Consider the following 12,512-nt stretch of genomic DNA (forward strand, 5'->3'; position numbering starts at 1 on the left):
GACCTGCTTGCCCAGTCTGGGTCATATTGATTTGTTTGATTTTGTACATGGTCAGACACTGCCCTGATTAGAAACCTTTAAAGTCCTCAGCAAAATTGACAATATGAAAAATGATCAAACGGCCGCTGCTCTGTGATGGCATGGACCTTGTAAAAATAATTCAAATATACTACATGTATGTCTAAACATGTAAAGTAAAATCAATCTTCCTAAGTATTCTGTGGCTGGCAGGCCATGTGATGCACATCAAGTCAAAGCTCTCTGTGTGTACCCGCATCACCAAGCACATCCGGCGGCGAAGGCGCTTTTTGATATTGGTGGAACAGCTCATACCTGCTTGACGCAACACGGCGGTGGCAAAACAAAAAAAATATGCGAGATGAACAAGCAGATAGTTTACAGGGTGATATCATCAAAACAGCAACTCACGCTTGCTCTATTTCAGTCTCAGACACGGGGAGTTGAACCAACGCCGCGAGTTGAAGCCGGGCACCCAATTCATGGTAGCGTGGATCTTTTAAAGCAATTAAACGTCGCGCAGCGGTCAAGCTTAACTGCCAGTCGTGCTGGTCAGTTGCAGCCAGAGCTGTCTGTGCAAGAGCACCGCCGTGAAAGGGGCAGTGCTCGAGCGTCTGCGTTTGCGCACATTACACAGGAAGCTTCTGAGCAAGGAACACATCTGACAGAAAAGATGCGCGCACCACTATATCCAAATTTCAAAGATCATCATACGGATTTGGGCAGCTTCAAAACACTCACGATCCCACAAGTCTGGCGTCGGTGGTTGGCCTGGCCAAGCCCGTGATACAGTTCGCAGGCCACGGCCAATGCATCGCAGCTCCACCGACCGCGCACCTGCACCAGAGATTCAAACCGGTGCCAAAGCTGTAGCGCCACTGCTGCATGTCGCGAGCCCAGGCAGGAATACCAGGCGCTGAATGAGAAAAGAAGCAGTGTGACATCAAACAACATGATACCATATGTCACTAGCATAGAAATTCGACTTACCTGGGTCGGCGTGCAGAAGTGCAGCCTTGGCTTGCACAACCAAGGCCACGGCGTCATATTCGTTCACCAGCGGTATGTCCTTGCGCACAGCTGCAAGCTGTTCTAAGAGCTATCAAGCAAAACAATCATCCGCAGCTGACTTGTGAAAAGGCGGACACACTCACGCTGCGTCACGCATCTTTTCAAGGTTTGGCGTGCGTGCTTAGACCAACCAACCTCCAAGGCCAGGGGTAGGTCCTTAGCAGCCAGGAGCTGGCCGATGGCGTTCATGAGCGCCAGCGGCTGTTGGAGAGCCAAATGAGGCTGCGACGCCGTGGCCAACGTGTAGGAACCGCGATTGAGGGTGGCATGACGCCACCAAGCGGGGATGAAGGCGAGATCGCCTGGTAGAAGGAGCTGGCTCAGTAGTCCAGGCACGTCCTTTGGCTGTGCGACGTCGCGCCACCACGCATCAACCGTGGCGTACTGAGAGGTGTTGGGCAGCTGGGACACGGTGGGATCTAAGAGTAGGAGCAGCTGGGATCGAGCGTATGACGCGATCAGATGAGCCAAATCTGCTATTTGTTCGAACGCCCAGTCTGCCCCACCTTGCGCCCAGCGTGAATCTTCAGCAAGCTATCGGTGTGGAAATGAAAGTGAACGCCAGTGTTGCGCGGGCCCAGGAGCAGATAGGTGTTGACGCGAGCTAGCTGAGAGGTTGATCCCAGAAGGTGGGGTCCAGCATGGGCAGCTCGTGCTTGCGCCTCCCAATCCTCCAAAGTCCAGACATTGGGCATGGCAGCTTGATCCAGCAGATCGGGAAACTTGCGAAAAAAGTCCCCGCGATCAAAAAGGTAATCGGTGCATGCACGAGACCGACTACCCTGTCCTGCACCTTGACAGGCGGCACTCTGCATCTGTTCGATGTATTGATGTAAGGACCTCGCCTCTGGTCCCTGCCCTCCGGCCTGCACGATTGTGTGTGCTGAGCCAACCTGGGCAGGGAAAGCAGAACGATGTCAGTGCTGAAGGATCCGGGAGGTGAGGGAAAGATTGGGAAGACGAGGTGCAAGGATACATGTGGGTGGAATGATTTCAACATGAGACGTTGGCTCTTAGCCCTCGTCAAGCGCAAATTGCAAATTGCAAATCGGACCTGGACCTGCGCGTGAGCCGCCTGGTTCACCAAGGCATCCAGATGCAACCGGCGGGCAGAGGCAGCCTTGGATGGGGCGCGCAGCACAAAAGGCTTATTCCACGGCCTAGAAGGCCACTCCTCCACCACCTCAAGATCCTTCCCCACCTGTCCCCCGCCACACATTCCAGCAAGCAGCAGCGCGACCACGACGGTCTGCATCGCTGCCATTTGCCAGCAAGCCATCACTCTGGTCTCAGCCCGTCTTAATTGTCTGACATCGCTGGTCGCGCATTAATTTTCTGACATTCTCGCGATCGATGGTAGTTATTGCAGCAAAATATATCATTACTGTGGTTCTTGAGGTGTCTATAACGTGTTTTCATGCAGTAGATTTGCAGATACATGTCGTTGGCGTTAGCCCATTTTTTGTTGTCCTTGTTGTTCGCTTGACGACGCGAGTTTCTCTCTCTATCTCTCTCTCTCTCTCTCACTAATTCATTCTCTCACTATTTCATTCTCTCTCTCTCTCTCTCTCTCTCTCTCTCTCCCTCTCTCTCTCTCTCTCTCTCTCTCTCTCTCTCTCTCTCTTTCATCACTCGAGCTCTGGATTTCAAACGGCAGCGATACAGGGGCGGCGGTTCGGATTTGAGTTTGGCAGGAGCAACGGGCGCGTTTTGTTGCTCACAACATGGCGGTACGCTGCTGCACTTTGCTTTGCGGTTGTCTGCATGTGCCGGGTGTTTCTGTCTAATCCTTGATTGGTGCCACTCTGCGGCAGGCCCGTGAACCGGCAGCCGAGGTGATGGAGGCTCTGCCCGAGTCATATGAGGATGACGAAGATTTCATTGACGAGGACATGGCACCTTCGCCACAGCGCGTGGTGCAGGTTGCACCTGGCACCCGCCAACCCCCTGGTCGGACCTACACGCGCGATGATGTCCGCCGCATTGAGCGGGACAATGTGCATCTCCTGCACCGCTTGGACCAGGTCAAGAGCCCCTCTTTCCCCCTCCTTGCTCATCCTTCGTATTGAGAGTCCGGTCCCAGAGCATCCGACACACTTGTGCTATCGGGACTCCATCATTTGGGCTTGACCCAATGGCGAAACGATCTCACCCCCGTGGTCTGCCATCTTCCTTTTTCTCAGATTCAGCGAAAGGGGCCGACCATCAATCCAGTATCAGAGCAACCTCGACACATGGCTGCCGCGGCCATTAATCGGCGCAGGAAACAGAACGAAACCCATCAGGAAAACGTAGCGTTTCTCAAGCGTCTGGAGAAGGTCAAATCAACAGTCCCAAGCTCCTCATCGGCCAGCTCCAGGAGTCGCGCTAAACCTGGCCCTCCTCGCCGCAAAGCTCCGCCAGCCAAGAAAATGGTTCAGCCCGAGTGGCAAAACTAGGACGCACCTGCTCGTTTATGCCAGCCGTATGCCTTCACCTTGTTGAGGCCATTATTTCTTTTTTTTTTTTTTTCCTTTCTTTTGGACGGGCCGTGCCCGACAAATCCGCTGTTGTGATAGAGCGCGTTTTTCGCTGATGACGCATCCTTCCCTTTGTCTTGCGTACTAGCCGGGTACTTTGTGTCTAATGTTTGCTGTTGTTTGAAAGGGCCTGCCGCCTCGTCGCGTCTAACACCGTGGCTGGTCATCAATCATGATTTTCTTTTAAACTTATGAGCTTTTCCCCTGCTTCGGGCGGTGCATTTGTTGTCGGTGTATCAAGCCATGGTCTAGGCTGTCGCGTGGACTAGTCATTGCCACTCGCGCCAAAAGCACGCACCGCTGCGCTACAGAAGCGATAGCGCATAGCCAGACGAAATCCCTCGTACCACTCTACCAACCGCCGCCTGTTGTTCAATACCACTCATCGTGAGGGCACAATGTAGGCAAGTCTGTATTGTAGACAAGTGTACGCACCGATGTGCCACCAGTTCAGCCGGTGGTCGCTGCTGGAGTCGCGCCAAAAGTTCGGGCAGCTCTGACCAAGTTTTAATGTAAATGAATGGAGCGCCGTGCTCCTAAGGACACCAGCCAGGATACCTGGAATGAGAGCATTTGCACAAGGGGCTGGGGGCGCGACGATTTGCATACATACGGGCATGCAAACCTTCATAAGGGCGAGTGGATCACGCCCGCAGGTGGGAGGTTGCGTGACATCTTCCACAATAGGAATAGAACCAGCAGCGGCTGCCTCATACCATCGATAGCACCTGCCGCATACCACGGACCGTCAGTGAGCCATGACTTGTGGGTATGCGATCGAATATCCCACCACGCGCCACGGTCAGCAGGCGTGGTCGTCGTTCATACTCTGTATTTAGGCCAGCCGGGGCCAGCGTGTAATCCGACGTCAGGAGAGCTTGTGTGTATTGCTGGCGCGACTCGCTGCTTTCATTGGGCTGCCAGGTCATGCGAGCCTCGACAAAGCAATGCTCACGAAGGCCCTGCTGATCGATGATGCGCAGCAGGTCTGATCGAGAACTGTTGGGGTAAATCTAAAAAAAAAAAAAGTCGAAAGAGTTGGGCACCATGACCCAGAGTCATGAACCGAGGAGGAAGCCAACATGAATTGGAACGTGGTGGATGTTTGGAGGCGCGCAGAGGCAAGCCAGCAGAACCAACGGTGGCTTGCAAGCTACACAGCCACGGGCGGCGGCCAAGGTGTGCACTGTCAGCCCGAGGCCCCCGCGCTTGGTGGTAGGGAAGTTCAGCCGGAAACCCCCGATAGGTCGCCACCCCCAGTGGCCATTGCATCATGTCCTTTGCGCCTGGCCACTGCTGCACGTAGCCCAACGCCAAGAATAGGGGTCAAAACAAAAAGTCGAACCGGAACGACGAGATGAAGAACAGACCAACTGGGATTTGGCCCGGCAGATGGCAGAGGCATACCTGGCCACCGTAGACCATGAACGTGAAAGAAATTTTATAGCACGGATCCCGCAGGTATGGCGCCAACCATGTGTTGCTACAGTCCTCGTAACCCAAAACAATCAAGCCCACGCTCTATCACCAAAGTGAGGGGCGAGCAGCAAAAGCCATGGCACCATACCGCCTCATGCTGAGCTGAGACCCCTGAGACCTGAAGTGCAGACCCACCCGAAGCTGTGGAAGAGAAGGCAACAGGTCGAGCCATGGGCGCGCCGTGGCCGCGTGTTCGTCATCATGGCCATTCAAGATGAGCACCACTATGCACGAAATGTTTTCATGCTTTGAGTTTTCAACGCAGGCACTGCTTGAATAAAGCAAGTAGACGGGCATACACACCATGGCGTGGATCATTGGGCACCTTGTGGGGCGCAACACCGTGGCCAGCACGGTAGGTAAAGCGCAAGGGACCACAAAAGGTGCGCGCAAAATACCAGACCCCGCTCAGGCGCGGCTCAGGCTTGGTACCCATGATGTGTTCAATAAAATAATCACCCACAGCAGCCTTGGACCAGACCTGCCCACGCGTGGCCAGCGGCAGCCGATGAGCCTGGTCTTGAAGTGCAGCTGGCATAGTGGCGCAAGCGCGTGCGTATGCTTTGTGGTAAGTGGGAGTAGCAGCCGCCGAGTTTGAGCCAACACGCACCTCAACATCGATGAATCCCTCATTCGACTCGCTGTTAAGCTGGTCAAGCAAGGCATGGAGCTGAGATATGTTGACTGGCGACACGGGCTGGTCCCACCCAGGCTCCGCTGGCAGAAATGCCTTGGGTGGCTCATTCTCAGGCAGACGCGGTACCGGCAGCTGATGAGGGATGTCATGACCACGCCGCGCCGGTTGCTACCAGTTGAAAGCATGTAGATGCCCGTCAGCTTTGGCAAGATTAGGGGCCCTAGACGCTTGAGCTCGGACTTTACCTGATCTGCAGGCAGGGCCATGACTGCTGCATCCTTTTGAGCGGTTTCTGGCCAGAAGCGGCCAAGCGAGCCCTGATTGGCCGTCCAGTGCCAGGCACTCCCGGCCAGCAGGCAGGCGCAGGCAGCCAAACCCAGCCAGGAGCACCAGTACCATCGGCCTCGCGCAGCCCGCCGCACCCGGCACCACCGCGCGCCCGCGACCATGTCTGTCGGCTGCCCTGGTCTGCCAACATGCATGCATGCAGAAATGCTCAAATTGGGGATTTTTTTGTTTTTTTTTTTTGCTGATTTTTTTTTTCTTTTTTCGCACATTGGATCCGACAGAGGAGCAAGTCCGAGAGTCAAAGACTTAGTAGTCATTTCTGGTGCATGAGTGTGCTCTGCTTGGTATGGAGAAGGAGTCTGATGAGTCATTTTGGCTGGGCGCTCCGCCTTTGGTTGTCCCTATTGTGTCCTTGCTCGCCACGAATATCAATCAAGCAAGCAAGCCCGATGTTTCTTGAGCGTCGTTTTTCGCTGTGAATCCTTGTTCCTGAGTTCCTGCTGGCAAAAACAGCCAGATACTGTCCGAGCTTTCGGCAGCTGCGTGTAGATGGTATGTGTGTTTGAGAAATGAAGTTATAATCATCATAACATTACATCGGATGTATTATTATCACTATTGTGCCTCGACGATCAATTGGATGCGCCTTGTCTCATGGTCGGCGCCCAGAGGCGGTGAGATTGCATCTCGCCCAAATATCCGTGATGTTGGCCACGAGCAAGCGGTTGGCATCGTGGTATGTCACACTGCCCCGATATCCGGCCCGGACGGCAGCGTAGAGGTTCGTGTCCTCGTAAATGTAGTCAATGTACTGCAGGCCGGTGTAAGCCAGCGAGTCATTCACAGCCAGGCCGGTATCATCCCACAGGACGATGCCGCAGTCATGCCAATGGATCAAATCCGGCGAGCTGGTGAGCTTGACCACGTTGCGCTGGCCGCAGGTGCCGATCCCGTAGCTTGTGACAGGCACGAGCGTCACGGGGTTGGTGAGGGCGAAATACTGGCCGTCGTGCCCTTGATCGGAGAGCAGCTTGACGGCAAATTTGTTGCAGGATGAGGGGAAGGCAACAATGTCTGCAAAGTGCAGCTCAAGGCTCCCGGTGTCCAGGCTGAGCAGCGCCGCCCGATTGCATTCTTCCAACGTTTGGCAGGCTTCGACAGGTCCATCGAGCCGAACCATCACTGCAATCGAGCCTGTGGGGGTGCAAAAAGTATTGGTGAATAGCGGGAGGGGATGGCCGTCGCTGCTGCCGACTCGGCGCGCTGGTCGGAGCAATGGGTCTGTGCTAGCGCGCTGTCCCAACGGCGTTGTGCTCACCATTCTTGGTCACAATCGCACCAGCTTCTTCCCAAGGCGTGCCAGACACGGTGGATTGTCCAATCCAGGCAGGATTCCAGACCAGCGGTGTTGTCAACTGTCGTGCATCACACAAGCCACCGTTGCCTGAGATGCCAGGGTCACGCCATCACCACTTGGCCACAAGGTGAAAGGCAAAGGTACCAGGACGGCACATCACGTACCTGCCAACAGCTCGGCACTGTCAGATCGGAGCATGAAGCGTTGCCGACCAAAACAACGACGGCCAAGTTGCCGGGAGTGTTGTCTGATCCCTGCTCAAGGGCGCGGTAGAGGGCCCCATCTTGCTGTACCACTGGAGTAGGTGCACAATGATAGCCAGTGGTAGAGGACCCGGCCTGAAGGACGCTGGGCTTTGTCCACGTGCCGTCAGGCGCCATGCGGCTGATCACGATATCGCCGCGACTGGTGTCATCGCTCACGCCTTGGATGTACGCATGGCCTTGGTGCACAAAAAGCTGCGCCCAGTACATGGGAGTGACATTGGCCAGCGGGACCCATTTGACGAGATCAGGAGAGATATAGATGTAAGCCGTGCCGGGCTCTTCATGAAAGAAGCGGTCGTGCGAGGCCAAGAAATGCGTCGCATTCAGCTTGACTATCGAGGGCGAGCCCACAAAGCTGTCCGTCGCATGCGTGGGGTGACCCGAAGGTTCAGGCAGCCAAGTCACCTCTGACACGATCGGAAGCATGGTATCATAAAACCGACGCCCCTCCGACAGCGCCGACCAAGCCCCCAGCATCAACACCACCAAGCCCACCATCGCCCCACTGACTGACGACGAGCCCCCTGCCATATTATTTTGTTGTTGTTTTTGTAAACACCACACACGCACATAGACCATCAAAAACACATCAATACATTCTACATTTACTTATTCTTCTTCTGCGTTTGCTTAACTTTTCTGTTTCGTTGCAACTGCATCTTCGTCTTCGTCTACTGCATTTGCAGCTACGCCTCACTCCCCGCCGCCGGTGGACTTGACATGTGAAACACCTCATTGGTCACGCTCACAAGGTGGCTCTGCGCGGGACGACCGAGAAGTTTCTAGCCGCTTCAGCCGTTATACCGGCGCAGCGCCGTTTCTGCTGTTTTTCACTTCAAACAAGTTTCTGCGCTTCTCGGGCTCGTCCGCACGCTCTTGATCCTTGGACCTTGTCACTTGGACAGAGCCAGCAGAGCCGAGTGAGCAGTCTGAATAGGTTGGGCTGACAGAGTTGACGAGCAGGGAGCAGAGAACAGGCTCGCCTGCAAGCATGGCGGCTCCACCTAACAGTTCAGACACGGCACCCGCCGCTGGAAATCTGCAGCGGATGACCGCCATCCAGATTGATCTGGACGAAGGATCAACCGATACGGACGCATCTTTGCCGGCCTCGCAGCAGCAGCAGCAGCAGTAGCAGCAGCAGCAACAGCAGCAGCAAGCGGTGCTGCAAGAGACCACAAAACAAAACCCCGGCCTCCTCTCGCCCCGCCCTGAAAAGGCAGGCAGTCGGAACAAGGGGTCCAAAGCACCGCCGGCTCATCATCGCGGGCATCGCTTGTACCGCTCCGATGAAACCTCTCTCATTAATGTTACTCCCATCACCAACGGCACCACAGCACCGCTGCTCCCAGCAGCCGTCGTTCTCTGGATCGCAACGCCTTGAGCTTCAGCCACTACCGCAACGAATCCCTCGAAGAGGATGATGACCTTGTCAACGGTCCCCTCTCAACCAGCAGCCGTAGCTTGCGCCTCAGCCTCCTTCCAGCTCACCACACCTTTCCACACGACAAGGAGCTTCAGCACGCCCTCGCCGCGTCCTCCCGCAGCTTGCACGAGAACAGCAGCACACCTCCCCCTCTCCACAGCCCCAAAAGCCCCCGACGCCCCCGCGGCCACACCCGCAACAAGTCTGTTGGTGGCCAGCCCTCCCAATACCCCGTGCGCCCCAGTGAACTGCGATCGGCCCCCAAGCGACACCACACCATTTCGACCCAGTCCGGCTCCGCCCCCGCCACACCCGCCAACAACAGCCATACCCACGCTCGTTCACGCACCCAGACTCATACTCAGGCCGCCAACTCGCCGCAGCCTCTTCACCAACAACCTGACTCTCCGTTCGGTGCCTTTCTACCTGCGCGTCACACCACCCCTTTATCAAACCCAGAGATCGGTCCCGGTGCGTCTACCACCTCCGCCACTGGTCCTGCCAAGGTTCCAACCTCTGCTCGTTGCCACCAGGGCATCCTCGTCGACGTGGATGCAGTGCTCCACGGAGCCCCAATCACCCACGACATTGACCAGCCCGCCCGAGATTTCTCCACAAATTATGAACAGGCCCAGGTACGCCCACTTGTTTCCGTTGAGCTGTTTGTCATTCATGCTCACCCATCTCACTTGCGCTTGATTGCCCTTGTTGTCCTTGCTACCATACCATATCTAGGACTCGGGCCTGCGCCCGCCGTGTGCTCACCGGCATGAAACAGGGACGCACACCCACCGTGACTGACCACGCCCCTTCAGAGGTGGACGGCATGAGCGTTGCCAAACCACCTCCGGGTCTTTCCCGTGAAGCCAGCCTGGAGGATGCGGATAGCACAGACTCGGAAGAACCCACTGAGGAAGAGATTCAAGAACTTGACCTTGACGCCATTGAACCAATAACTATCCGCCTCATTCACCATGTTCACCGTGACAAGCTTCGCGAATACGAAGTTAGTACTCTGAACTGAACCAAGCAAGCTCCGGTCTTGTTCCAACTCTCAAGTGCCTTGCTTGCCCCGCTTCATTTCGCTCCACTACCTCTCCTTGTACTTCTTTGATTGATTGGTTGTTTTACGCTGCTCGCAGATGTTTCTGCAATACGTCCTGAGCCTCGCGACGGCTGAGCGACGTTGCTTTGGTGTCACTACACTGCCCATCAAGTTTGGCCGCCATCATCGCTGGATGATCATTCTTCGGTCAGTTCTTCCAAAACTACCAACACCAAGTGTGAGGCCGGTACCCGATTCGTGTTATCCTGACAAATGTAACTCGTTTGCAGCTTTTTGAATCAGGCAGGCTACCTGCAATGGCGTCGCGACTCCCAGGTGGGCCGCCTTCTCAAGGCTTTGCGAAAACAGAAGGTTTTTGAAATGGGGCAGGAAGAGGCTTTTTGTGCTGAAGTCTATCTTGGTTGGTCCGTTCACCTGCAACAAGGTAAGCATTATCCCAATCTGCGCAAACATGGTGACAAGCAATCGCATGCACCCGAGCCCAGTCTCATTTTCACGCTTTCTTTTTGCTATCATGCCTTGCTCTGCGTTGAACAAATTTAAAAATCAACCGCAGATCTGTATAACCGTGAGGCGTCGTACAACAACCTTCTGGCACGCGGTTATCCCAAGTACCGTTACCTTTTGGTCATGGTCCTCTCCTTCTGGGTCGCTTCGACTCTGCTTAGCATTGAGAATGACACGCACTCGTGGTCAAGCTATCGCCGAGACCTCATTGAGGCCTTTGATCTTTACGACGGCGGCTCCGAGTACATTCCCTTGGCCGAATTCCTTTACGTTTTGGTTCTCTGCCCACTTGCTTACTTTGTTTTTGCCCCCATCTTTGAAATCTTGGCAAGCTGCTGGCTCAACCGCCCGGTGCCCCGAGAACCCACCAACAGCTTTGCGCTCTACGCCCTCTACCGCATCTTTGTCAACTAGGCTTGGATAGTTTGTCTGTGGGCGTGAAGTCTTGACGTGTTTGGGTTGATCAATGCTAGCGGTTGCCGACGCACCGTGCAATGCCTTCCGGAGAACGGCACCGCGTCCTCCTGTTTTTCCTGTTGTGATGACTGTGTAGGTGTGTGTTTTGATGGCTGCTTCCTTGGCTTTCGGAACATGATTATTATTATTCGCTTCGCGTCGTCCGCCGCGAGGTGACGCCTCGCGTTGCTCCAAATTTATCATCCAGATTCCACAATGCGCACCATTGCCTCTGTGCGCTTTTGCTTGCTCTCGCTTCCTATGTGCTCTGGCTGTGCTCTGTCTGTGCTCTGTCTATCTGTGCTCTGTCGGTTGCCTCGAAGACAAACCTTGTCTGTATCGGTTCATCTGTCGGGACCAAGGCTTTGCTCTTGCGTTCCCTCGGTCCTTTAGAAACCTTCACGATCTCTGACTCTCAACACCAAATTCTTCTCTTCTCTCTTTCGTGTTTGTTTTCTTTCTTATGTGGTTTCTTTAAGGCATCATCTCTCTGGATGACGCACCGTTTCTCCGTCAAGTCTCTATGGCACGAGACACATGTAAGCGGGTCCGGTGGTGTGTGTGTGTGTGTGTGTGTGTGTGTGTACGCGGGCGGGGGGCAAGCCGAAGAGGCACAGTATGAGGTCGTGTTGAGGATGTGCCCCCCGATGAGGAGAGCTGAACAAATCAAACGGAAAAGGCTGGGCGCAGCACGTTGTCTCCGTCTCTGGCAGTGTGTTGTCTGGCACTTGATACACCACCTATGGTATCTTACTGATGACCTTTTTGTGTGCGTTTTCACATGATTGAGTACCCCCACTTTCCACGCTTTTCTTTCCATTTTAGTGTTCAACAGCCAGCAGCCCCATAGTGGTGGCCTCCTGCAAAAAAGAATTTGGCTTTGTCAAACGGCGACCCGCTGTCAGGCTCCAAGACGTCTGGAGGCCAGTTTTGGGTTGCGAGGAAGCGCGTAAGCAGTGGGAGTGCTCAAATGCGTGGAAGCACGGATTTGACGCTAACACCCACCCTTCACCGAACCAATGCAGAGATGCTTCTTCACGGACTCACCGCCAACGCCTAACATCTTCTTTTCGCAGTGTGCTCACAACTATGAAAGTTTCAATCGGATTCAGATGGAGCACGACAACGTGAAAGCGAAAGCCCAGAACGACGTAGGTGATGGCACAGCCTCACATTGAATGGTGACAGTGGTGGTCCTCGGGGCCGGCACCTCACAGCAGGATGGCCACACATCGCTGCACCAGGCTTGGCGACTTTATTGAATGGTGCCGTCTCTAAAGTCCCGAGCCAACACACGCCACGTTCGGCACCAAAGCCAGCCGCCGTGGGTTGAGATTTTGTGGCGGTTCAAGTGGACGAGCTAACGCTGTAAATCGGTGACTTGGCCACTGGCTGGGTACCACCACCAAATATGTAAATTAA

At 54.8% G+C, this 12,512-nt stretch overlaps 5 protein-coding genes across 5 annotated transcripts; 2 read left to right on the forward strand and 3 right to left on the reverse strand.

Annotated features, from left to right (window-relative positions):
- Positions 1-755: 755 nt before the first annotated feature.
- On the reverse strand, positions 756-2,344 carry MONBRDRAFT_7036 (uncharacterized protein; the record flags this gene model as incomplete). The annotated part of the gene is made up of 5 exons (XM_001744624.1): positions 756-934; positions 1,009-1,117; positions 1,225-1,491; positions 1,596-1,982; positions 2,144-2,344. 5 exons carry the CDS (start codon positions 2,342-2,344, stop codon positions 756-758), a joined length of 1,143 nt encoding a protein of 380 aa, XP_001744676.1.
- A 469-nt stretch (positions 2,345-2,813) lies between these two features.
- Positions 2,814-3,527, forward strand: MONBRDRAFT_7037 (uncharacterized protein; the record flags this gene model as incomplete). Its single annotated transcript, XM_001744433.1, has 3 exons — positions 2,814-2,819; positions 2,904-3,113; positions 3,273-3,527. The coding sequence occupies 3 exons, from the start codon at positions 2,814-2,816 to the stop codon at positions 3,525-3,527; spliced, it is 471 nt and encodes a 156-aa protein (XP_001744485.1).
- Positions 3,528-3,873: 346 nt separating this feature from the next.
- Positions 3,874-5,625, reverse strand: MONBRDRAFT_16245 (uncharacterized protein; the record flags this gene model as incomplete). The annotated part of the gene is made up of 8 exons (XM_001744625.1): positions 3,874-3,973; positions 4,044-4,144; positions 4,234-4,336; positions 4,437-4,621; positions 4,749-4,901; positions 5,016-5,129; positions 5,223-5,311; positions 5,391-5,625. 8 exons carry the CDS (start codon positions 5,623-5,625, stop codon positions 3,874-3,876), a joined length of 1,080 nt encoding a protein of 359 aa, XP_001744677.1.
- Positions 5,626-6,664: 1,039 nt separating this feature from the next.
- MONBRDRAFT_7039 (uncharacterized protein) lies at positions 6,665-8,133 on the reverse strand (the record flags this gene model as incomplete). Its single annotated transcript, XM_001744626.1, has 3 exons — positions 6,665-7,206; positions 7,331-7,427; positions 7,534-8,133. 3 exons carry the CDS (start codon positions 8,131-8,133, stop codon positions 6,665-6,667), a joined length of 1,239 nt encoding a protein of 412 aa, XP_001744678.1.
- A 493-nt stretch (positions 8,134-8,626) lies between these two features.
- Positions 8,627-11,048, forward strand: MONBRDRAFT_7040 (uncharacterized protein; the record flags this gene model as incomplete). Its single annotated transcript, XM_001744434.1, has 6 exons — positions 8,627-8,766; positions 8,973-9,696; positions 9,879-10,067; positions 10,204-10,313; positions 10,397-10,551; positions 10,684-11,048. The coding sequence occupies 6 exons, from the start codon at positions 8,627-8,629 to the stop codon at positions 11,046-11,048; spliced, it is 1,683 nt and encodes a 560-aa protein (XP_001744486.1).
- Between the last annotated feature and the right edge of the window lie 1,464 nt (positions 11,049-12,512).

This window comes from Monosiga brevicollis, genomic scaffold, assembly GCF_000002865.3.
Source record: "Monosiga brevicollis MX1 MONBRscaffold_6 genomic scaffold, whole genome shotgun sequence".
In the NCBI taxonomy this organism is placed as follows: domain Eukaryota; class Choanoflagellata; order Craspedida; family Salpingoecidae; genus Monosiga; species Monosiga brevicollis.